At 39.3% G+C, this 27,829-nt stretch overlaps 1 protein-coding gene across 4 annotated transcripts in view; it reads right to left on the bottom strand.

Moving 5' to 3' along the window:
* LOC140728745 (focal adhesion kinase 1) overlaps nt 1–27,829 on the bottom strand; it is a 527,596-nt gene that overhangs the window by 319,253 nt on the left and 180,514 nt on the right. Inside the window, exon 1 of one of the 4 annotated variants that reach the window (XM_073047774.1) lies at nt 1,343–1,578. The exons of the other annotated variants lie outside the window; for them this stretch is intronic. Within the exon in view, the coding sequence (XP_072903875.1) occupies nt 1,343–1,388 (46 nt within the window). The 5' untranslated portion in view covers nt 1,389–1,578. Of the gene's footprint in view, nt 1–1,342; nt 1,579–27,829 lie in introns of those variants that run through there. 4 annotated transcript variants of the gene reach the window in all.

The following is a 27,829-nucleotide window of genomic DNA, read 5'->3' on the forward strand; positions in this document are numbered from 1 at the left end:
GTTCACCTAACATGTGCTTAGGAATTCATCACCCAAAAACTTATCTGAGCATTCTTCATTAAGACCCACGTCAGCATGTTGCAGGTGTTCTCTCACCCAAGTCAATGACACAGCTTGTGCACAACTGAGGCCACAGCACAAATCACTGTGGCATCTCACCACCAGTCATATCTTATGAACCTGAAAATGATTCGCTATTTCCAATAAGTCTGTTGCCCACTAATCAATTCTCATTCATGCATATAATATCCCAGTTTTATATACTCTACATCTGTTTAATAATCTTGTCAAAGTCCTTTTTTTTAAAGTCCAAATACATTTCATCAAGTGGTTATCTTATTTACTCTGCCAATTACAAGCTCAGAAAACTAAAATTGTCAAATAGGATTTCCTTTTCCTAAATCCATGCCAGCTTTGCTCAATCTGATTATATTCTAAGGGCCACGTTATTACTTTTAATAGATTCCACCATTTTCAGGATAACTACATGCACTTCCTCATTCTCTGCAACTCTTTTTTTAAATAACGGATATATTTTATACCTTTCAATGTGTGGGAACCACTCATATATCTATGTAGCTACACAAACTCAGATTTAAATGACAGGCCATATACATGTGCACATCTTCATTCAAATCACAGACATGTGGGAGGCTTGAAATATTGTACAGCTAAAGCATGTTTATTGGGACGCCTGAGATGTTTACCTTAGTTAGAGTATACAAAAGGGCATTTTTTTATACAACCCAATAAATAGGATGAAATTACTAAATTAACACAAAATTAGTGATTTCACTTCAAAAGTACTTACATTGGCTGACTTGTGAGGTGTAGAAATTATATATCTTTTAATTCCTTCTGTTTAAGCATTGAGATTAGGAAATGCTATTTTTTTAAAAATCAATCAAAGGGAAAAGACAGCCTAAACATGCAGTGCCAAATATCTGCACTTTGGACTCTGACAAAATGAGGAACCCTATCAGGTCATAGCAGGTAATTACAATTAAAAAGTTAAGGTTGGACTAGCTTAATACAAATTGGCTTTTAAACTAAATGTTTTATTCCCATATTTTAGCTCTATGCTAATGATTGTCAATTTTCTGATACTTGATGATGGTGATAACATCACTTAAAAATAGAAACAAGGGCAAAGTAAACATAACAAATCAGTATACTGCTGCCAAATAACAAAAGATTCTTACCCCAATCCACTAAAGGCAATTAAAAATAAATCCTTTACAAAAATCTATATAAATCACTTTAGATTAAACAAACATGTTACATTTCTGCCAAAGTTTTCTTTGTTCATTAAATGAGTAAGATTTTTTTTATTCGCCAATACCTTTAGCCCAGCATACTGGGAATGGACTGCACCCGCTCTTCTCCATACAGACGACACCTGCTTCTTGAAATAGGCCTTGCCAGCATACACGCTAGTCAAGCTACTGCATACAATGTCTCAATTCAATGCTGTCCGTATGGGTTCCAGTAGGGGGCTGGGAAGACACTTCGGTACAACACAAAAACCCTGCTTCCTTTCATATGCGTTTTCACATTAGTTCTCCTATTACTGGTTACACAGTGGTGCAGAACAGCATACAATTTCTTCAGCAAAGAAATCCACAGACCTGTGTTCAAGTTTCAGATTCTCCTCATGTTTCCCGTGTACCCAAGCCATCTTTTCCGGTGCAAACTGCTAAAAGCACTTCTGTAGCCTACAGCCAGCTCCATTTGGAGTTGATTAGCAAGCACCTTATTAATATGCTAATCTCACCCACAGACTCCTGTTTACGAAACCAACCAGAGAATTCAACTGAAGCCTCAATGCAAATCAAATCTGACCCAGGTCATGACTGTATGCCTTCAGACGTGCCTCCTGCATCTGTGCAGATTGCCCCTAACACCCACCTACCCTAAAAGTTTGTTTTGTTTAAAATTAAATATAAGATCAGGTAACAAAATTATGCAACTTCTAGTTCATCTTGCTGTTCTCGCGCTACATGAATAGTGAACTCGTCACAATACACATAGCAACATTGAAGTCTGAACACGCAGTGCCTCAAAACTAGGACAGCACTATAATTACTGACCTATCAGTACCACAGCTAGCTCCTTGATCCTCAGAGGAATCGTCCATATTTCCTAAATAGTTAGGGAGTAAAGTTTTAAGACGAACTACATTTGTTAAATTGACTGCCAAATATATCATATTGGATCTCAAAGCTTTACTTTTATGAGTGCTTTCAAACAGAACATTATCAGTTGACAAGAGTTATCAAAATGGAATACACTTTAAAATCTTAACTTTAAATAAATCATTGTCAATAAACAATGATGATACAGATGCACAATTGTTTGCTAAACACAAGTGTAACTGTAATCAAATTACCTATTTTTAAATTATGTATATTTTTCTCACACAATACATAGAAGTGTCACACTACTGCAGGGGCTACCCTAAGTGAGTAGTATTTGAGAGTAGTAGTGAAGGACTGCTACTCAGTCTGGGATGTGATGTTAAACCAAGACTCTATCAGCCCCCAAACCCTATAACAAATGCCTTTCTCTCAGTAGAGTGAACAATTTTTCCTCAAACTACTAAGAAACAGTTAATCTATAACATTTTTTGTGGGATGTTATTGAACACAAATCAGCTACCATATTTTCCACATTACAACTGTGACTACACTTCAAAAGTACTTCATTATCTGTAAAGTACTTGAAACACAATTTATTTATTTTTTAAACTTGGCATGTTCTCAACCAGGCCAGCATTTATCAAATTCCCCTGAAATGAGTAGCTTGTTATCCATTTCAAAGGACAGTCAAGAGTCGACCACATTATAGTATATCTGGAAACACTTAACATGCTAGACTTGGTAAAATAATGGCAAATTTACTTCCCTTGAGAACATCTATGAACTAGACAGGTTTTCACAACATACCAGTGTTTTTGTGACCACTACATGGTCTTGTAGCAGTTAGCATGATGCTATTACACCTTGGGGCGTTTGAGGTTGGAGTTCAATTCCAACATCATCTGTAAGGAATCTATATGTCCTCACCATGGAATGAGTGTTTTCTCAGGGTGCTCTGATTTCTTCCCACAGTCCAAAGACGTACCAGTTAGTAGGTGAACTAGTCTTTGTAAATTGTCCCATGATTAAGCTAGGGCAAAATCAGGAGTCACTGGAGCTGCATGACTTGAAGGGCTGGAAGGGTCCAATCTGCGCTGTATCTCAATAATGAATAATATTGGTGGTAGCTTACTTCATGTGTATTTAATACCAAGTAATTAAATTTCTCATGCATCATTGTGGTTTCAAATTTGACTGTCTACATCAACAGTCTAAGCCAGGGGTGTCAAACTCATTTTAGGTCACGGGCCGGATTGAGCAAAATGCAGCTTCATGCGGGCCGGATCAGTCGGACGCGTGCGAACGCAGCTTTCGTTGCCTCCGTTTTTTCAGCCTGCTCTCATGTGTCTCAGTCTCTGCTATAACTACAAAGTGTTTCACTTTACAAATTCCGTTTCTTATGAAGAAGACTGCCGAATAAACACTAAAAACCCTGAAAACCTGGTACCTGAATAAACTCAGCATTAGCCATATCATACGCCATAGGCGCTTCGATGACTGGGGCCAGCTTTAATAGTAATTAGATATTATCTCGCGGGCCAAAGATAATTCCACCGGCCCACGGGCCTTGAGTTTGACATATATGGTCTAAGCCAATACTTATCCAAACATAAACCGTGCAAGGCATTGGACCACAGCACCCTGCAGAGGAAGTAAAAACAGCTGAGGAATATCAGGGTCTTGCTCCACCCCTCTCCCCATTGTGACATTTACTAGGAGAGTTGCAAACGAAGGGCCCAAAGCATTGTTGAGGATCCCTATCACCCATCCTACAATCTCTTTGACCCACTACCATCAGGAGTGGGTACAGAAACATCCAGACTAGGCAATAGCTTCTTCCTTTAGGTTGTGAAACTAAATGGATACCCTGGCACCACTGAGGTCTTGTCACTAGGACAGCGATCTGTTTACCTGTGTGCACTTCACTACATGCATTTTGAATTATATTAAATTAACTTACTTAAAGTGCAATATTTTGGTTTATGTGCTGTGTGAGTGCACTGTGGTCCAAAGGAACATTGTTTTGTTTGGTTGTATGTATATACAGTAAGATAGCAATAAACTTGAACTTGAAATTATTATGCTAACACAACCAGTACATGTTGTACTATACAAGCAGCTTTTTCCAAAAAACTTATGGAATCATTTGGAAGTACAACATCAGAGGAGTACATGAGAAGAGGAAATCAGACTGCTCAGAACAAAACTATGCCATTCACTTGTCAGATCTAACAGTCCTCAAGACTGGAGGTGATACTCATGAATGCATCTCATTACTGCATTTTGCAATGTTGGCTTAAGACAGGCACATGAACAGGCAGGCAATGGAGGGATATAGAGCACGTGCAGGCAGATGTGGTTAGTTGCAATTGGCACCATTGTGGCACAGACATCATGGCAGATGGGACTGTTGCTGTGCGGCACAGTTCTTTATCCCACCTGCAGAATCTGACATAAAACAGATGATATAGTACAGATAAAGTTGAGCAAAGTGAGAAAAGAACTCAAGAATTCAGAGAAGTAGAAATAGCAGAACAAAGCAATATTTCATGGCAGATAGTTGTCACACTCTTATAAAAAAACATTCAGAGCAGTCAAATTTATTGAAGACAAGCAGTGTCATTTTGTCAGTAACACATAAATTAAACGAGTGTAATTAATAGAGCTAACAATGCAAATAAAAATCCATGTTATCAATTAGCTTGGTGGAATGATACTGTCCTTGAAAAACATTTCTTGAATTATGTTAAAAAAATTGTGAACAGAAGCTCAGTGGGGCCTTCAAAAACCCAATGGTGCTTTCAGTGAACATTAACATGTTCAATAATTATTACACATTGAATTAACAGTACAGTAAAATAAAACATGTCATGCAACCCCAAGAACCCTACACTCAATTAGGATAAAGGTCTCATCAAGATTTTTAAAAAGTGCAAATCATAAAAAGTATTAAAAGGGGTTCTGGCAAATCATTATAGTTTGCATCCAAGTGTGAACAATGCAGAAGTCTCAAGTAAAATCTCACAAAGTTCTCTTGACTATCTTTAACCAAATCAAACTTTATGAATAACAAAATATTAACAATAATAAACTGTGCAATGCCTTTTCATTCTTACATTCTTAGACAGGAGTTAAGTCATGTTCAATTACATTTCTTAAAGCCAGTAATACTAATGTCACTATGTGGTCCCTCAGGCAATGCTCTACTATAATAATTGACGGGCTTCCTCTTCCAACCTGCCCTCTCCCTGGCCAGTAGCAGAAGAACCCTGTACTGTAGTTCTCCCCCACCAAGCCTCTGGGGTGACTGCACCAAGCTTCAGTGAATCCCTTAGCATGTTCTTCTGCAGCTTGGAATATGCCAGTCTGCAGCATTCCTCTACGGACATCTCAACGTGCTGGCAGATCAGCAAGTTTCGGGAAGACAAAAGGCATCTTTCACTGAGTTGGTGATCTTCCAGCAACACTTGATGTTTGTTTCTGTCTCTGGGTACAACCCGTAGATCAGAGAGTCCTCTGTCACACAACTGCGCAGATGAAACATGACACAGGCTGTTGCATCTGTCTCCACACCCTCTTCAAAACCAAATGTTCCAAAGAGGTGAAAGACCATCTCATCACTACTACAGATTTCTTGGAACAGCATACTGTGGGAGTGATGTTCTAGACATGTTAGAAGGATTTGAATGGGAGGACCCCACTTACCACAAACCAAACAAGATCTTGGTGCCTGCTGGTGAGATCTGGCGATGAGGCATTCTACCAGATGGTCTGACAGTTTGCTCAAGAAACCACCCCTCTGTACTTATTGAGTCCTTCTCCTGCAGTGTGTGCAGAATATTACTTGGGGACCACTGCCTCATGGACTTGTGGTCAAACGTGTTGGTCTGGAAAATTTTTCCACAAAGGTTAGGTAATGTGGCAACGGGACCAGACCCAAGCTTCACAACACTGGGGAAAGAAAGAACCTTGGCACATGGTAGTACTTGGTGCCAATGTACTTAGGCTGCACAGACAACCTGCTGCAGTCACACATGAATATGATCAGGGCAAGGGCAACACTGGGTACGTTTCTGCTCCTGCTGTCCAGGGTCTTGTGCATCTTCACCTATCCGACTCACTCCATCTTGGAAGCCCAGATGAACCCCAGAAAACATACTGGGTGACTTTCAACCTGGAGGAGTGAGGGACAGGCACAAAGTACAACAGCCCTGAGAGCACCTCACACCTGATTATCAGGTTCTTTCCAGTTATCAATTTGGAGCATCCTCATCACTGTCTCAATTTCTGCTTTACCTTCCCAATCTGCTCCAGCCAATTATGTTCAGTCTCTCCGAACCAGGTAATCAGAACTGATGGTGAAGGGGACACTGGACTGATCGAGCCAGTTGTCAGAGAGGGCCAATTTCTATGGACTGCTGGACTAGGCATGTTTGAATGCAGGCACAAGGTGAGAAAATAATTAGGGTATCACAGAGCAGTTAACTCCAGATGGAAACCAGAGGACCAGTCCAGAAAGAGCTGGGACTAAAAGGAAGGTAGATGAGATGATCAGTAAGAACCAGCAGGAACAAAGTAATAGACAAAATAGGATGAACTGGTTGAAATGTGTGTATTTTAATGGTAGGAGTTTTATGGGTTAGGGTGATGCAGTCAGAGCATGGATCAAGACTTGGAATGATGATGTGGCCATAACAGAGCCTTGGTTGGGAATGGCACTTAAATGTTTCAATGTTTTAGAAAAGATAGAGAAGGAGGTAAGGAGAGGTGGGAGGATTGAATGAGGGCTAAGGTAGAGTATTAATCAGGAGCAATATCACAGCTGCACTTAGAGAGAAATAAGAGAGGGTTCATCAACTGACTCTGTATGGGAAGAACTCAATTCAAAAATGTAAGATGTTGCAATCACTCTGATGGGACCACTCTACAGACAACTAAATAGCCACTGGGATATTGAGAAACACAAACAGGTAAATTAGTGAAAAGTATAGTGAGGTGACTTCAACTTTCTAATATACTTTGAGTAAGCTAAGGCAGAATTTGTTAGACCCATCCAAAGGGTTTCTTTAGTCAGTGTGTAGATAGTCCAACAAGAGAAGACACCATACTGGGCCTGGTGGGTAATGAGCTTGGCCAGGTGACAGACCTTCAGTGGGAAAGCTGTGAGGCAAATAGTGTCCACAATGCCTTAAGTTTTAAGACAACTGTAGGTAAGGATAGGCAGGGATCTTGCAGGAACTTTAAATTGGACCCGGGCAAATTACGAGCATACTAGGGACGAACAAAGGAGAGATCATCAAGAACAGCTGTTTTGTGGCAAATCTACATGTGACATGTGGGGGGTGTCTAAAGACCAACCGCACAGAGTACAGGACAACTATGTTCCAGTAGACAGGAAGGATACTCTGGATGTTGAGAGGTAGTGAATTAAGTCAAGAAAAAGGAAGCATGTGCAAATTTTAGGAAGCTATAATTAAACAGAGCCTTTGAGGATTATAAAGAAGTCACTGCTTTGCATCATATTTGCTAGAAGGACGTGCATATAGGGAGATCATTGTGGAACATACAAATTTGTTAGGGCATTTTGAGATAAAGAACAAAGTCGTATTGGGTCTCTTAAAGAACCTTTAAGGCGGATAAGTCACCAGGACCTGATAGAATATTCCCCAGGTTATTGAGATGAGATTGCTGGGGTCTTGACCAATATCTTTGTGTGCTCTAGCCACTGTTGAGGTTCCAGAGGACTGCCAAGTAGCTAATGTTGCTCCATTATTCAAGAAGGGAAATACGGATAACCCTAGAAACCGTAGACAAGACTCTCATAAGTTGTAGGGAGTTATTGGGGAGCAGTCTCAGGGAATAGGATTTACCATGGCCTAATTAGGGACATTCAGCGTAGCGGGGCAAGTTATGTTTTAACTAACTTGACTGAGTTTTGAGGACGTGACAAGAGTGGTTGACAGAGGTAGAGCTGTAGATGTTATCTATATGGACTTCAATAAGACATTTGTTAAGATCCTTCATGGGAGCCTCATCCAGAAGATTATAAGACCCATGGTGAATTGGCTATTAGGATTCAGAATTCCTTGCCCATAGTAGTCAGAGGGAAGGCAGTGGTGAATGGGTCTTATTGTGGTTGTTCTGTGACGAGTGGTGCTTTATCAGCATCTGTACAGGGACATCTGATTGTGATATGACTTGAATAAAAATGTAGTAAGTTTGTAGACAATATGAAGACTGGTGGTGCTGAGAATAGCATAGAAGATTGCAAACAATACATTGCAAAATAGATCAGTTGCAGATATAGGTAGATAAATGGCAGACAACTTAATGCAGTCAAATGTGAAACATTGCACTTTAGCAAATCAAATGTAAAGGGAAAGTGCACTGTTAATGGCAAGTGTTGATGAGCAGAGGGATCTTGAGTTCCAAGTCCATAGTTCTCTGAAAGTAGCCACATAGGTTGATAGGGTAGTAAAGATGTGTGACACTTGCCATTATTAATCAAGGAGTTCAGCTTAAGAATCAAGATGTTGCAGCTTTATAAAACTCTAGTTAGGCCATATCTGGAATACTGCATTCAGTTCTGGTTGCCCAATTATAACATGCCAAAGCTTAAAAGGGTGCAGAAGAGGTTTATCCAAATGCTGCATGGATTACAGGCCATACCCAAAAACCTAGAACCAGTTTTTCAGAAAAAAAGTTGGGAAACACTCTTAAATGTAAAGAATTAAAGTGAAAGATGAATTTGGTTTTTGAGCTATCTGCTAAAGAGTTAAATATCAGAAATTTAATTGATAATATTCAACTAATACCTCACACTGCATGACTTATATTACCAATACTGTATACTAAATTCATTATGATAGAATTACTCTTTCTAATTCAGTATTCATGACCAAAAGTGAATTATGTACAGTTTTGATTAAGGAAATTAAGACTAGTCATATGGGATGTACTACAAAACCAAGTATGATTTGCGGAGGGCTATTTCAAGGGCGAAGAGACAATTTCGAACGAGGTTGGAGGCGACATCGGATGTACGACAATTCTGGCAGGGCTTGCAAGACATTACTAACTACAAAGCAAAACCCAATAACATGAATTGCAGCAATGCTTCACTACCAGATGAACTCAAGGCCTTCAATGCTCACTTTGAAAGGGAGAATATAACTACAGCTGTAAAGATCCCCGCTGCACCTGATTACCCTGTGATCTCTGTATCAGAGACCGATGTCAGATTCTATTTAAAGAGAGTGAATCCTCGCAAGGCGTAAGATCCCGATAGAGTACCTAGTAAGGCTTTGAAAACCTATGCCAACCAACTGGCAGGAGTATTCAACCTCTCACTGCTCCGGGCGGAAGATCCCATTTGCTTTAAAAAGGCAACAATTATACCAGTGCCTAAGAAGAATAATGTGAGCTGCCTTAACGACTATCACCTGGTAGCACTCACATCTACAGTGATGAAATGCTTCGATAGGTTAGTCATGACTAGACTGAACTCAACAAGAACCTGGACCCATTGTAATTTGCCTTTTGCCACAATAAGTCAACGGCAGATGCAATCTCAATGGTTCTTCGCATGGCTTTAGTGGACAACACAAACACCTGGGTCAGGATGCTGTTCATCAGCTATAGCTCAGCAGTCAATACCATCATTCCCATAATCCTGATCGATAAGTTGCAGAACCTGGGCTTCTGTACCTTCCTCTTTAATTGGATCCTCGACTTCTAACCTGAAGTCCACAATCTGTGTGTATCGGTGATAACATCTCCTCCTCGCTGACGATCAACACTAGTGCACCTCAGGAGTGTGTGCTTACACACTGCTCTACTCTCTATATACCCATAACTGCATGGCTAGGTATAGCACAAATACCATCTATAAATTTGTTGATGATACAACCACTGTTGGTAGAATCACAGATGGTGATGAGAGGGCGTACGGGAGTGAGATATGCCAATCAGTGGAGTGGTATCGGAGTAACAACCTGGCACTCAACATCAGTAAGACGAAAGAGCTGATTGTGGACTTTAGGAAGGGTAAGATGAAGGAACACATACCAATCCTCTTGGAGGGATCAGAAGTAGAGAGAGTGAGCAGTTTCAAGTTCCTGGGTATCAAGATCTCTGAGGATCTAACCTGTTCCCAACATATTGATGCAGTTATAAAGAAGGCAAGACAGCGGCTATACTTCATTAGGAGTTTGAAGAGATTTGGTATGTCAACAAATACACTCAATAACTTCTATAGATGTACCGTGGAGAGCATTCTGACAGACTGCATCACTATCTGGTATGGGGGGACAGGGCTACTGCACAGGATCGAAAGAAGCTGCAGAGGGTTGTAAATTTAGTCGGCTCCATCTTGGGTACAAACCTACAAAGTACCCAGGGCATCTTCAAGGATCGCTGTCTCAGAAAGGCAGCATCCATTATTAAGGACCTCCAGCACCCAGGGCATGCCATTTTCTCACTGTTACCATCAGGCAGGAGGTGCAGAAGTCTGAAGGCAGGAACAGCATTTTCCCCTCTGCATGTCAGTGATAATATACTTGATTCTGATATGTGTCATGTTAAAATCAACTACAATAATAAACTTGTTTCTTATAATGGTCTGTAATCTCTCTACAAATTTGTTTCTCTAAATCCCTTAGACTGTTGGGTGGTCTGTAATATAGCCCCATTAACATGATCGTACCTTTTTTATTACTCAGTTCCATCCATAACTCCTCACTAGATGAGTTCTCCAGTCTGACCTGAATGAACACTGTCGTGACATTTTCCTTGACTAGCAAACAACTAATAGTGTGGCTGCTAATGACAAAGTGAGGGAAATGAACAAAATGTTGGTGAATAGAGAATGCATTTGGATCTCCTGAATCTCCCACTTACCAAGTACACCTTTCTCTACCCCTCCTCCTTTAATCACTCCTGCTCTGTTGTGTCTAAAATAACCCTAGAATAGTGAGCTACCAATCCTGGCCTCCTGCAACCAAGTCTCACTAATGGCTACTGTATCATAATTCCAGGTGTTGATCCATGTCCTGAGTTCATCTGCCTTTCCTACAATACTTCTCACATTGAAACATACGCAGCTCAGTACATTTGTTGCACCATGCTCAAATGTTTGACTCTTGACTTAATCCTCTTAATAACACATCTCCACAACCCCTCCATCATCTATTCTGGCACTCTGCTTCCCATCCCACTTCAACTCCAGTTTAAATCCCGATTCTCCACCTCCACCCTCCCAAGCAGCACTAGCAAACCTTCCCGCTAGGATATTACTTCCCTTCCAGTTCATGTGCAAATAGTCTCTTCTCTACCACCTCCTTGGAAGAGTGCTGAATAATCCAAAAATCTGAAGCCCTCCCTCCTACACCAACTCCTTAGCCATGTGTTAAACTGTATAATTTTATTATTTCAAGCCCCACTAGCACATGGCATGGGTAGCAATCCTGAGATCATAACCCTGGAGGTACTGCCCTTTAATTGAGCACCTAAGTCCCTGAACTCACTTTGCAGAACCTCATCAATCTTCCTACCCATGTCATTGGTACCTACATGGACCAAGCCATGAAAAATAAGTTTCAAATACACGTTGCATTTACTTAATGCAAACCAGAAAATATGATATTCCGTGTTACACTTCTGTTTATTCTTTGGATTCTCACAAAAGTAAACAAGGAAAATGTTACTATTTAAGAAAAATATTATATCACCACCCTCTCTGAGTTCATAAGTCCAAGCATTGATAATTATTGGTCTACTATGCAGAGCTATTCAATTTCCATGGAAGGACTGTACACAATTCTGGTGCACAACTCTGCTAATGACCCAGTTCTAAAATCACCATAGTATGCTAATGGACTATTAACAGCATCCTAAGACAAATTCAATTTGATGTGCTTGATTTTGGTTATTCACTTAAGATGTTAGAAAGTGCAGATTTTTTTTGAAAGAAAACTGCCAAAGTATTCACTGGTGAATGTCAACCATATTAACTTTACAGTACAATTTTAGCAAGGATGTCTCAAGTTTACAATCTGATTCTGCATTCTGTTGTATTACTTTGTAATACTCAATGCACTGTGTAATGAACTGATCTGTATGAACAGTATGCAAGACTTGTTTTTGCCTCTGTACCTTAGTACATGTTAACAATAATAGTTAACCAATTCCAATTTTATTCTGAAGGATGACACGATGACAACCCTCAATTCTTTGCAATGTTTATCCTGTCCATTCAAATAAATTGGGTTGTACATCTGCAGTAGATTCCTAGCATCTGAAGGTTATTATTATATTCCTTTCCTATAATTGCTCTCTCTAAAGGCTTAACTCACAGTTATAAACTGAATTTCATTTGCCAGTTTTTCCTCTGCTGATTACCCAATTAATTTTTACTGAAAGTTTAAAGTTTTCTTTCAGCAATTTTTGCATTATCTGCAAACTTTACTATTAATTCTCCCACATTTAAGTCAGTATCATTAATATGGATCAAAAGCACTATCATTCCTACAGTTCTGGCCAAAGAACACTAGACCCTGGGCCTCTGTATCTCCCTCTGCAACTGGAGGACGACAATCTGTGCGGATTGGAAATAATATTTCTACTTTGCTGACAATCAAAACTGGTGCACCTTTGGGATGTGTGCTTAGCCCACTGCTCTACTCTCTCAACAGCCGTAACTGGGTGGCTAGCTATAGCTTAACTGCCATCTATAAATTTGCAGATGATATAACCATTGTTGGCAGAATCTCAGATTGTGACAAGAGGACATAGAGGAGCGAGATGTGACAGCTACTGATTGGTGTCGCAGTAATAACCTTGAACTCAACATCAGTAAAACCAAAGAACTGATTGTGGGCATCACTCCTAGAGGGATCAGAAATGGAATCAGTGAGCAATGTCAACTTCCTGGGTGTCACTATCTCTGAGGATCTAGCCTAGACCCAACACATCAATGCAGCTACATCGAAGGCACAACAGTGGCTATATTTCATTTGAAGTTTAAAGAGATTTGGCATGTCACCAAAACACTCACAAATTTCTACAGATGTACCATTGTCAACATTCTAAATGGCTGCATCACCATCTTGTTATGGTGGGGGGCCTACTACACAGGATCAAAGTCAGCTGCAGAGAGTAGTAAACTTAGTCAGCTCCAGATTTCCACTAGTCTCCATAATATCCAGGTCATCTCCAAGAAACAATGCCTCAAAAAGGTGCTGTCCATGATTAAGGGCCCTCATCACCCCAGTCATGCCCTCTTCTCATTGCCACCATCAGGAAAGGAGGTACAGAAGCCTGAAGACCCACACTCAGCAATTCAGGAACAATTATGTACATACATGGCCTCCTCTACTGCCATGATGAGGCCAAACTCAGGTTGGAAGAGCAACACCTCATATACTGTCTGGGTAGTCTCCAGCCCCTTGGCATGAGCACTGAATTCTCCAACTTCCAGTAATTCTCTCCCCATCCCAGTTTCACTCTGTCTCCTCCTGCAGCTGCCTATCACCTTTCTCATGGTTCCACCTCCTTCTACTACCCATAGTGCTTTCCCCTTACATTCCTCCTTCACTTTTCCTGCCTATCCCCTCCCTGCTACCCTCCCCCACACCTTGATCTTTCCCTTTACTGGTTTTTCACCTGGCACCTACCAGCCTTCTCCTTGCCACCCTCCCCCCACCTTCTTTATAGGGCCCCTGCCTCCTCCTTCTTCAATCCTGACAAAAGGGTCTCAGCCCAAAACACTGACTGTTTTGTTTCCATGGATGCTGCTCGAGCTGCTGAGTTCCTCCAGTGTGTTGTGCGTGTAGATTTACAAGGATGTTGCCTGGATTGGGGAGCATGCCTTATAAGAATAGATTGAGTGAACTTGGCCTTTTCTCATTGGAGCGACGGAGGATGAGATGTGACCTGATAGAGGTGTATAAGATGAGAGGCATTGATTGTGTTGATAGTCAGGACTTTTTCTCAGGTCTGAGATAGGTAGCATAAGAGGGCACAATTTTAAGGTGTTTAGAAGTAAGTACAGTGGAGATGTCAGGGGTAAGTAGTTGTTGGTGTTTTTTTTTGTTTTTTAGACAGTAAGTGGTGAGTGCGTGGAATGGGCTGCCGGCAACGGTGGTGGAGACAGATATGATAGGGTCTTTTAAGAGACTCCTGGCCAGGTACATGGAGCTTAGAAAAATAGAGGGCTATGGGTAACCATAGGCAATTTCTAAGGACATGTTGGCACAGCTTTGTGGGCCGAAGGGCCTGTATTGTGCTGTAGGCTTTCTATGTCTCAATGTTTTATATCCAGGTAGTACTAAAGGAAAAAAAGGCAGAACACATCACATAGTGCAACCTTTATTAAATTACTTATTTTATTATTTTAAATTATCTATTTAAATATCACTTTCCAAATACTGCTTGTCAATTTTTCTCAGTATACAACGCAGTTCAGTGTCTATGGAACAGCAACACTACCAAATACAGTAATAAAGCTTGAATTTCCTCTACACCAGCAATTTCAAATATGTCCTAAGGGGATGTAACTTCTAGAAGTTATCGAGGTGGCATTCAAAATTCTTGGGAAGTGGGTGGGTGAGGTTAAGTGGCACAAAACCTGCCTGTATCAACTTGCTGCCATCATCAACATCTGATAGGCATTCCCATTGTGCTAATTTTTTATTTTTAATGTAGACATGTTAATGATGGATAAATATATATGGTGCGATCTCTAGGAGTCGGAAAGCAGTGAAGCCTTGAATTCTAATCCTGCTAAGAAAAAAAAACTACAGAAAGTGTGTCAAACAATGTTACAAACCTGGAGTATGGTTTTATTCAGTTCCCATCAGATCAGCAACGCCCCATGTGTTTTATTTGTAATACTGTAATGTCTCATGCAGTCATGAAACCATCAAAATTGAAAAACCAACACCATGGCTCTTTGCAAGAAGGGGATGAGCAGACTATTTTCTAAGGAAGCTGAGATCCTGTAACGTGTGCAGCAGGATGTTGATGATCTTTTACCAGTCTGTTGTGGCAAGTGCAATCTTCTTTGCTGCGTTGGTGCTGGTGATGCTAGAAGACTAAATAAACTCAAAAAGGCGGGATCCGTCCTTGGATCCATTAGTGGTGGAGAGGAGGTCACTAAACAAACTGTTATTCATTATGGACAATCTGAAAAGCATTGCACGCTCGACTCATTTGCCAAGAAAGCTAAAAACGACCTTGACAGTGGTCTCACTGCTTCTTATAACATTTCCAAAATGATAGCGAAGTGTGGAAAATCTCATACAATTGGTGAAAGTTGCCTGCTGTATCAGAAGTGCTTGCCACTGTTCTCAAAATGGATATCAGTATTTTAAAATCAATTCCTGATTAATAACTCTGGTAACTTGTCACATTGACAAAATGAGTGAAGAAATTGAGTATCAACTATGCACAGAGCTATAAAAAGCAGAATTTGGGATACAGTGGATGAGTCAACTGTGTGAGACAATGAGGCACTGCTAATGGCATATACAGTTTATCAAAAGTGGAAAAGTTTGAGGAGATTCGCATTTGTAAGTTAAAAGCAAATATCAATAGAGAATCAATCTACTGCGAGCTCAAAATGTATATTGAGGATAAAAGTATTCCACTTAGGAACATGATTTCTGTGCAACAGATGGAGCACCATATATGACAGGTCACCATGCTGGTTTAGTGGCATTTATGATAAAAGAAATTCCAAGTCTGCTTGTAATCTATTGTGTAATTCATCGTCAACACCTCGCAGCCAAAAACCTCAGCCAGTGACATTTTTCAAGTTTGACTCTTGTAATATCTGCTATCAACAAAATTAAAGCTCATCTGTTATAGAATATTTCGCCAGTTATGCCAAGATAACGATGAAGAGTTTGAATGCTTGTTTTTTCACACTCGTGTGTTGGCTGTCAAAAGGCTGCTGCTTAAACTGTTTCCATTTTTTTTGACACTGTGGTTGAAAGTGTTGTCAAGAGCTTGGGAAACAAGATTGAACTTCTACGTGCATACCTGGCTGATCTGCATGACAAAATGAACATTCTAAATATGAAACTGCAGGGTGAGAATTTCAATTTAATCCAAGCAAAAAAATGCAATGTCCACTTATACAAGAAAATTGGAAATATACAAGCAAAACATTGGGTGAAGAATGTTCTCACAGTTGCCCTGCATGGAAAGTGTAGCACTCTTTCACAGACGGTGATTTGCAAGAGTACTGCTTCTACCTGCAGTCACTGGAGGAGGATTTTCAGAATCATTTCAAGGATTTGAACGATCTGGAAATTCCAGACTGGGTAATGAACCCATTTCTTTGCGAGGTGAAAGAACAGGAATAACTTGCAAGTAGTGTTACGTATTCGGGCAACAATAATATAGATGAGTTAGGCAAGGGGTTTTATAACGAATAACACGTTTATTAAACACTGATAACAAACCCCCTTCAAATGTAAACAAACCCAAACAATGACCCGAAACCAGCTGCTGGCAGCTGAATCAAACAGTTCTTAATAGCGTTGCAGTCTCAAACAGTCTTTAAAGCGGTATTGAAAAGAACTCAGTTCTCTAAAGCGATATGCCGAATGAAAACAGTATTTTAAAACGACATGCCGGCAGTTCAAAAGCTCACGGTACTTTTATAAGGAGAGACTTTTTAAAGCGATGTAAATTCTCTTCCACGTCGATGTCCTTCGATTCCCAGCGTCGAACTCCAACGTCGAATCTTATTAAATATAACAACTTAAAGTGACTGACCTTCCTTCCAAAATATTCTCAAACCCTTTCTGGTCATCCCAGGGGTCAACAGCGAGAATAGTCAACGAAATCCTTCCGAATGAGGATCAAACAAGGTCGAAGTCAATCCATTGAAAATCGATTTTTCTTGATCTCCAAACTTCACTCTCCATCAGCAAAGAAACCGTTGGCTCTGACCTTTTAAACTTTAGGCATTATATAAAACTTCATTTTTAACTAAACTGCGTCATCCCTTTAAATCACGCAGTGACATGAAGTCATCTTGGCAAATCCAGCCACGAACTGCCCCACCTGACAGGGTGGGTCTTCCTTTTATACCCTGTAGAAAAAACCTGTCACATGACCTCCACTGGCGGGAAAATGACATCACTCCACCATTACCTCATGTCCAGTATAACTTCAACCCCAGTCACGTGACAAGGGTACCACTGTCACGTGTCACGGGTACGTAACACCTCCCTCCAAAAAAAAACATTTTTGGTCTATCAAGAACAAAAATTTTAACAATTACTTACAAAAAAAACAAATGTATAAATTACATAACATACACAATATACAATACAGTAGGAGTGTTACAATAAAAAAAACCACTCCAAAAAAAAACATTGTACATTCAACATTGAGATAGACAATCAGCAACCACATTATCTTTACCTTTAATATGAGTTATCACAATATTGTACTCTTGTAACATCAAACTCCAATTTAACAATCTTCTGTTTTTGTTTTTCATCTTACTCAGAAAAACTAACGGATTATGATCAGTGTAAACAATAAGTGGTTTTTGAGTTGTACCAACATATACCTCAAAATATTCCAAAGCTAAAACAAGAGATAACAATTCTTTCTCTATTGTTGAATAGTTTCTTTGATGCTTATTAAATTTCTTAGAAAAGTATGCTACCGGATGATCAACCTCATCACCCTCATTCTTTTGCATCAATACTGCTCCCGCAGCTTCATCACTAGCATCCACAGCTAATGAAAAAGGTTTTTCAAAGTCAGGTGCCTTAAGCACAGGTTGTTCACATATCATTGTTTTCAATTTTTCAAATGCTTCCTGACAAAACACTGTCCACACAAACTTTACATTCTTCTGCAGAAGGTTAGTTAATGGAAGGGCAACATTAGCAAAACTCTTACAAAATTTTCGATAATATCCTACCATTCCCAAAAACCTTCTGAGAGTTTTTTTCCCCGTCGGAGTGGGAATTTCTAAAATTGCCTGAACTTTTGCCTGAACAGGAGCTACCTTACCTTGACCTACAACATAACCAAGGTAAGTCACAGTAGCATGTCCAAATTCACTCTTGGCTAAATTAATAGTCAAGTTAGCTTTTGAAAGCTTTTCAAACAATTTCTCCACCGCAATAATGTGTGCTTCCCAAGTATCATTTCCTGTCACTAAATCATCAATATAAGCATCAGTATCTTTCAATCCCTGAATCACAGAATTAATCATCCTCTGAAAAGTACCTGGCGCATTCTTCATCCCAAATGGAAGAACATTATACTCATATAACCCAGATGGAGTTACAAATGCAGAAATTTCTCTACCTCTGTCCGTTAATGGAACACACCAATACCCTTTCAATAAATCAATCTTTGTAAGAAACTTTGCTTTCCCAACTTTATCTACACAATCATCTACTCTAGGAATTGGATATGCATCTGTTTTCGTTACAGCATTCACCTTCCTATAGTCCGTACAAAACCTAATACTACCATCAGGTTTTGGCACCATAACACATGGCGAACTCCAATTCGAGTTAGAATGTCTAATAATATCACTCTCTAACATGTATTCAATTTCTTTCTCAGCAAGTTCACATTTTTCCATGTTCATCCTATATGGATGTTGTTTAATAGGTTTGGCATCTCCAACATCTACATCATGTGAAGCTATAGTAGTCCTTCTCGGAACATCTGGAAACAAATCCTTATACTTAAAAATCAATTCCTTCATCTGTTGTTTCTGCTCTAGCTGTAAATGTGCTAATTTCTCATCCATATTTTCCAAAATAGTCGAATTAGGTAACCTAACGGAAACAATGTTAGATTTAGAATGAAAGTCAGATGAATCATCTATCATGTTCCCAGTTAAATCCAACTCATTCTCACTAACCACAACAGTCACAGTATCAGATTGTTTCTCAAAATATGGTTTAATCATATTTATGTGGCAAAGTTGTGTTGACCTTCTACGATCTGGAGTTTTTATTACATAATCCACATCATTAACTCTAGACACAATTTCATAAGGTCCATGAAATCTAGCTTGTAAAGGATTTGTCTGCACTGGGAAAAAAATCAACACCTTATCTCCAGGCTTAAACATCCTCATCCTAGCTTCCTTATCATACCAAGTCTTCATTTTCTCCTGAGCCAACTTTAAATTTTCCTTGGCTAAACTACAAGCTCTATGTAACCTGTCCTTAAATTTCAAAACATAGTCCAACAAATTAGTATGCACTTCCTTACTAATCCACTGTTCCTTCAATAAAGCTAAAGGTCCTCTAACTCTATGCCCAAACACAAGTTCAAATGGACTAAAACCTAAAGATTCCTGTACCGATTCCCTTACTGCAAATAAAAGTAAGTTTATACTCTCATCCCAGTCACTTTCATTCTCCACACAATATGTCCTAATCATATTCTTGAGAGTAGAATGAAACCTCTCCAAGGCACCTTGCGATTCTGGATGGTACGCAGACGAAGTAATTTGCTTAGCTCCCAATTTATAAACTATCTGTTGAAACAATCCAGACATAAAATTACTACCTTGATCAGTTTGTATTTCCTTAGGCAATCCAAAATAAGTAAAGAATTTTATAAGAGCCTTCGTCACAGTTTTAGCTTTTAAATTCCTAAGTGGTACTGCCTCTGGAAACCTAGACGAAGTACACATGATAGTCAACAAATACTGATAACCAGTTTTTGTCTTTGGTAATGGACCAACACAATCTACAATAACTTTAGAAAACGGTTCACCAAATGCTGGAATAGGTTGTAATGGAGCTACTGGTGTAACCTGATTTGGTTTACCCACAATCTGACAAGTATGGCACGTCTTACAAAACATCGCCACATCTTTTCTTAAACCAGGCCAGTAAAAATGTTTTAAAATCTTGTCCACAGTTTTCCTTACCCCTTGATGTCCACCTAAAGGCACACTATGAGCTAAAGTCAAAATCTCATTCCGATAAACTTTAGGAACAACTACCTGGTAAACAACATTCCATTCCTCACTTGCAGGAATTGTAGGCGACCTCCACTTCCTCATCAACACTTCTTTTTCCAAGTAATATCCTACTGACACCTTCTCAATTTCACTACCTAGTAAAGCTTGTTCCCTTAATTTTACAATCTCAGGATCTCTATTCTGCTCTGCTATCATCTCCTTCCGAGACAAAGATAAATCTTCATAGTCAGACTTACTCCCAGAATCTTGTTCAAACAACGAAGGTAAGAAAGTTTCTGACACATCCTCAAAACTCAAATCCTGAGTTGAACAGTCATGAGTAACAACCTCATTCTGCACATCAATTTTTTTAGCCATAGCTCTAGTCACAACACAAGAAAAATCTGTGTTAGAATTCACCTCAGGTTCCTCTGATTCCATTGTCAAATGCACTTCAGGAAAAACTTGTCCACCTGCCAAGTCATTACCTAACAATAAAGAAATACCCTTCACAGGTAAGCTATGCTGTAATCCTACCTTAACAAATCCTGTAACTAACCCTGACTTTAAATTTACTTCATGTAAATGTACAGGCATAAAATCACTTCCAACACCTCTTATGTAACTTACCTCACCAGTATCACTCTCTTCATTAAACTTCAACACACTATCTAACATCAGTGATTGAGAAGCTCCAGTATCCCTAAGAATTTTTATTGGCACCAGAGTAGATCCTTCTTTCAAGGATACAAACCCTTCAGTTATAAAATGATCATATCCCTTTCTAACTTTGTCAGACTCTAACAAATCCTCATTTGTGTTTACCAAACCCTGTAACTTTACAGGTGCTTCAGTATGTTGCACACAAGCATCTGGAACTGCTTCCTTCTCTTTCTTTTTCAATTTGAAACAGTTAGCTATTACATGGCCAGGCTTCTTACAATAGTTACAAATAAGACCAAACTGCCTTTCCTTCACAGGCTTTCCTTCCTCCTTACCTCTCTCATTAACCTCTAATTTAATTTCTGATTTACCTTGAGTCTCCATATTATTTTTCCTCTTGAAAATTCTACCCTGAGGAAATTTATTCTTATGGATTAAAACATACTCATCAGCTAATCTAGCACAGTCCTGCAATTTATCAGTATCCCTCTCATTTAAGTAGGTCCTTACTTCAACAGGAATGCTTCTTTTAAATTCCTCCATTAAAATCAGCTCTCTCAATGTATCATAGTCCTCATTTACATTTTTAGAAGAAACCCATCTCTCAAAACACATAGCTTTATCATAGGCAAATTCCACATAAGTCTTTTCCACAGACTTTTTCAAACTCCTGAATCTTTCCCTGTACGCTTCTGGGACCAACTCATATGATTTGAGAATATTTTCCTTCACAATATCATAATCTAATGCTTGCGCAGCAGTTAAAGCTGTGTAAACGTGTCGTGCCTTTCCTTTGATTACACTCTGTAATAACACTGACCATTTATCTTTCGGCCACTCTGACATCCGAGCAATAGTTTCAAAATGTTGAAAATATCTCTCCACTTCTGTTTCACTAAATGGAGGGACCAATTTAATTTCTTGGCTAGCAACAAACGGTTTTCTAGAATCAGAAGACTGATTCTCAGACCTTAAATTCACCATTGCATATTCAAATTCCCTTTTCTTCTGCTCAGATTCCAATTTACACCTCTCTAACTCTGCTTTACTTTGTTCCAACCTCATTTGTTCAATTTGCAACTGCATCTCCAGATTACTTATTGGAAACGATTCTAAAATCGATTCTTCAAAATGACCCGAAGCCACATAGTGTGATGCGATCTTTCTCTGTATTACAGCTTTTGATGTAGTTGGCAAAATCCCTTTAAGATGCAACCGATTAGCGATCTCAGACACTTCAGTTTTTTTCGCCTTCGCTAACAAATCCGCGACTGGCGAATCCAGAAACTCATCAATATTCATCGTTGCCGAATACCACTCACAAGCCAATCAAACAAAAAAAAATCGAGCAATCCCCGTTACCAAAACACCGATTCAAAATTCAAAAAACTTTTTAAAATCAAATAATTCAATCCCGGACGAGCCCCCATAATTATGTTACGTATTCGGGCAACAATAATATAGATGAGTTAGGCAAGGGGTTTTATAACGAATAACACGTTTATTAAACACTGATAACAAACCCCCTTCAAATGTAAACAAACCCAAACAATGACCCGAAACCAGCTGCTGGCAGCTGAATCAAACAGTTCTTAATAGCGTTGCAGTCTCAAACAGTCTTTAAAGCGGTATTGAAAAGAACTCAGTTCTCTAAAGCGATATGCCGAATGAAAACAGTATTTTAAAACGACATGCCGGCAGTTCAAAAGCTCACGGTACTTTTATACGGAGAGACTTTTTAAAGCGATGTAAATTCTCTTCCACGTCGATGTCCTTCGATTCCCAGCGTCGAACTCCAACGTCGAATCTTATTAAATATAACAACTTAAAGTGACTGACCTTCCTTCCAAAATATTCTCAAACCCTTTCTGGTCATCCCAGGGGTCAACAGCGAGAATAGTCAACGAAATCCTTCCGAATGAGGATCAAACAAGGTCGAAGTCAATCCATTGAAAATCGATTTTTCTTGATCTCCAAACTTCACTCTCCATCAGCAAAGAAACCGTTGGCTCTGACCTTTTAAACTTTAGGCATTATATAAAACTTCATTTTTAACTAAACTGCGTCATCCCTTTAAATCACGCAGTGACATGAAGTCATCTTGGCAAATCCAGCCACGAACTGCCCCACCTGACAGGGTGGGTCTTCCTTTTATACCCTGTAGAAAAAACCTGTCACATGACCTCCACTGGCGGGAAAATGACATCACTCCACCATTACCTCATGTCCAGTATAACTTCAACCCCAGTCACGTGACAAGGGTACCACTGTCACGTGTCACGGGTACGTAACAGTAGTAGTTATCGAAATTTAGACTGAAGAAGCAAAAAAGCTTTTCATAAATGTCTGCTTTTGTGGTATGTGGCTACAATATCATACAAATTTTCCTGGTGTTTGGAGAACAGTCAAACTGCTCTTCATTGCATTGCCATCCTCTTGTTGAAAGAGGATTCAGTGCAGTGAACTACATGCTCACAAAAAACTGAAACTGCTTGGATATTGTTATGTGTGTGGACTTGAGGCTTTTGCTGTCAAAACTTAAACCAGATATTTCAACTCTTGCTAAAAAATCAAGCTCAAGGATTGCATTGTATCAAAGCTACTTTACAGCACACAGGTATTGTAGAAGCTAGGTTTGATGACAAATAAAAATTTAAAGCAGAATCGTTTTTCTCATGTTAGTATATGGTAGACATGTTTTTACACTTTGGGGCACCAGAAAGTATAGTGTACCTAAGAGAGGCATTGACAAGGATGAAGGTGCTTTGGGGACTGGGGGGCGGTATTGGCAAATATGAAAGCGCTTGGGGGGGGGGGGGGGGGCGCATTGAGTTTTTTTTAAAAAAGGCTGGGAAACACTGCTCTAACATCATATGCTTCATCCAGAAAAACAATTACTTCATTGGTCTAATTTATTTTACATCCTTTAGGAAGCTCCTTTACAGGCAGTCCCCTGGTTACGAACGAGTTCTGTTCCTGAGTCAGTCTTTAGTCGGATTTGTACGCAAGTACATCCGGTATTATTTAGCGTCAGTTAGTCAAACGTTTGTCTTAGTATATAAGTATATATTTTACCTTTCTATGCATATAAAACACTTAGGAAGCATATGTATTCCAGGCAGGGCAGGGCATTTCACATGCTCCATTATTCTCACTTTATCCTTTAAAATTGTTCCAATCGTTGACTGACTGTAGTGTAATGCTTTTCCAATGACCTTTCCAAATGCTTTATTATTTCTACTTTATTTTCAATTGTGATCACTTCCTGTCAATGGAAGAGAAACACTGCAGGTGGCGGGTCCCAAGCTCTACCGGGTCCTAAGGACAACCGCACTGAAACAGGTTAAATGGGACAAGTGGGGGCTGTGCTGGGTTTGGGTATTTGATCCTCTACAATACTCCGCGTGGGAATTTAAACTGGAGGTAGCAGTGTTTTTTTTTGAGGTCGAGTTGTGAGCTCGACATCAATCCGGCACGAATGGAGAGCGCGCTTGGGAATGGTCTGTCACTAGATCAAACACGGGAACCTCCATTCTTGAGCCCAGCGCTGATCTCACTGCGCCACCAGCTGACCGGAAAGGGGGGGGGGGGGCAGTCAGGGTGAATCTTGCTAAGAAAAATTTAAGCCAAATACAAAGTTACACACTCACAGTGTCAACTGCAACGACTTAAAATGGCGGACGGCATTCTCCTTCATCAGTTTGTAAGTACAAGTTGTCCATAAGTTGGACGTTCGGAACTCGGGGACTACCTGTATTTATACTTCTAAGCAACCAAAGTACTTCTGAGATTGGTTTCAAGACAATGGATATTGGCATAGTTATATAGCTCAGTTGCATTTCCTCTTTTCACACATTCATTACAGTAAGTTTTTTGCTGCAATGCATTCATATTTTGTGACAGTAACAGCAAGAATGAGTTCCTTGAGCTGTCTTTTTATTGCTAATGCACAAACCTGGAGAGTAGAGCCGAAATTTGCAGAAAAGAAAATCATCTAAACTCAGTACTTCAAATCAAACACTATTCCAGACTTCAGATTCAAGGATGATCACAGATGGGCATGTTACTGAGCACATCAAGATCAAAGTAGAAAATGTAGGATTTGCTCAAAGTGGGTATTACATGCAGAGTGGAAAGAATGTGCTTATTTAATATTTGTTGTGTTTTATGTAAAGTTGTCCTGTTTTGAAGCAGATTAAAAGCATGTAAAACCTGGCACACATTCCGATAGGTATATGGAGAGCTATGGTCCAAGTGTAGGTCAATGGGACTACAAAGAGTAATGGTTTGATGGGCCAAATGGCCTATTTCTGTGCCGTAGTGCTCTATGACTGTCTTTCCTGATAGAGTGAATGCACGTGGATTGGGGAATCAAGAACTGGAGGACTTGGGTTTATAGTGTGAGAAGAGATCTAAAGATTAGCTTTATTTGTTACATGTATATCCAAACATCAAAACATACACTGAAATGTGTTGTTTGTGTCAACAATTTAAGAGAAACTTGAGCAATTCTTTACACAAAGGATGGATCTATGTGAATCAGCTGCCAGAGGAAGTGATTGAGGTAGATACAATTACAGTTTTAAAACAGTCGATGTTTTGGGCTGAGACCCTTCATCAGGACCTGGCAGAAATCATGCTATACTGGGAGAAGCTGAACAATGGCGAGCAGAAAGACAGACAACTCAATCCACTGTAATAATAGTGTTGAGCTACAATGAAAAGTTACAATTGACCATTGAGTTAAACAGTCATGGTGAAAAGGGATAAAGTAAAGTTACTGGAATAACAACAAGAGTTTGAGCATTAGTGCAGAGCTGCAAGTTCAATTCCCATTTAGCAAACTGGAAAATTAAAACTAAACAAGTAGCCTGGTGTCCGTCAAATCAATTAAATTATTTAATCCAATCCAAGTAATCTGGTATTTAAAAGAAAAAGCTCATTTCAGAAAATGGAAGGCACTAAACTACTGGTTGTTGTAGAAACTCATCTGAGAAGTCAATCTCAGATGCCTCGTTGGGCCAATATGTGACCACAGACAAACCAATCTGATTCTTAAAAAAAAACAGAAACTGCAATTGCAGAAGTGTGGTATTACTTTGAAAAGAGACACTGTCAACCCAGGGTACATTCTAAACTATAATGGTAATTCTTGAGAAAGCTTCAATAAGGATCTTAACAAAGATGATCATTTTCAAAAAAATATACATTTGATAGTGAAGGGTAAACATCAAAAGAAATACAAAGCATGCAACTCTGAAACACAAAGCCATTTTGCAGGAGGGGAGGCATAATATGGTGGCTGTAACAAGTTCAACAAATGACATCAGTAGATAACACCACTGTAACACAGATGGAATCCACAAATCACATTTTCTACCTACTGCCAGAGAAAGGAATTGCTTAAAGGGGCACTCAAATGGAAGTTGCAGTTCACATCATACTAACAATATAAAAACTGCAGCCAAGATATCCAGTTCAACAGTAGGAGAGTAGGAGTTGGAAACTAAAGGATTACTCTCTGTGGGTTATCAGTGTGCAACACTCAAAAGAATATTCAGATAGGTGAGGCTTGTACACACAGTTAGAAGGAACAAAATGAATAAATTAATTCTATTTAGTTTATGACATGGGAAGTGAACATAGTTACATTGCTTGCCAGAAAACCAAAGAGAATGACAAAGAGAGCAGAAGGTGCATGATAGATCAGTGATAGAATACTTGTATGTTATATTGTGAGAAAGTCAAAAATAAGTCAGTGAAGAGTTACATGACCAGTAGAAGAAATACAAGTGACTTGAAATGTGCAGGAGGACTATGCCTAGAACCACTGGCACTTGGCATAGAATGGAAGAATGTAAAATAAAAGATGAGAAAAGCTCATTTTAATAGCTTTAATGGGAGATTTTATCTTCATCATAGCTTGAGAAAACACAGAACATAGAAATTTACAGCACATTACAGGCCCTTCAACCCACAATGTTGTGCCGATCATGTAACCTACTCTAGAGACTACCTAGAATTTCCCTAGCCCATAGCCCTCTACTTTTCTAAGCTCCATGTATCTGTCTAAGAGGCCCATAAAGTAAGCAAGGTAATGACATTAAAATCAATGAGGTCTTTAGATGCTTAATTACTTGTTGAAAAGCGCAAGTGATGCTACATTTATTAAAGTTGAGCCAGATTTAGTAAACAGTTGCAGTGAGTGAATCTGTATCTATGAGAAAGCATGATCATTTAATTTAATATGATATTGAAAAGGTTAAAACAGAATAATCAGAGACTAGATTAACCAAGTGCAATTTAAACAGGCTGAGATAGAGATTGTTTGTGATACAATATACTAATGGACAAAAATCAAAAGATGAATAGGCCATGTTCAAAATGTAATAAAAGTGATGAAAAAAATCAATTTATACTGCAAAACAAAGCAGCATAAAAACAAAAAAAGCAATGACCAACGAGAACCTGGAAAAAATAAACAAGAATGTATAGAGAAGAACAAAACTTAGTGAATGGATAAGATATAAAGAACAAAAGGTAAAAAGATAATGGAGGTGGACAAAGAAAAGGATTATGAAAAGAAACTTCCAAAGGACATCAAAAACACAGTATATATTTAGTAAAAGCAAACCTCTAAAAAGTTGGAAAATAAAGTGCTGGAAGAACTCAGATCAAGCAGCATCTGTGGAGGCAAAGTGATGAAATGATGTTTCAGGTCAACACCTTGCATCAAGACAGAGTGTCAAAGGTAGACAGCCAGCATAAAGAAGTAGTAGAGGGATTGCTGAGACTGAGGCAGGTGTGTGACAGGTGCAATTAAAAACTGCAGGGTAGGTACGAGATAGAGACAGGTAGGTGATGGATGGATAAGGGAAGGATGAAGAGCATATGGAACCAGATAGGGAGAAGATACCAAGGGGAAATAAAAACCGGTAGATAAACATGTGCATATGGACAGATGGAACCAGGTGGAGAGGGTCTCGGTAATGAAGAAAGAACGGAAAGCATGAACAAAAGGGCAGGTAGAAGTGAGAAAATAACATCGGTTGGGGGGGGGGAGGGG

This window comes from Hemitrygon akajei, chromosome 1 (assembly GCF_048418815.1).
Source record: "Hemitrygon akajei chromosome 1, sHemAka1.3, whole genome shotgun sequence".
Lineage (NCBI taxonomy): Eukaryota > Metazoa > Chordata > Chondrichthyes > Myliobatiformes > Dasyatidae > Hemitrygon > Hemitrygon akajei.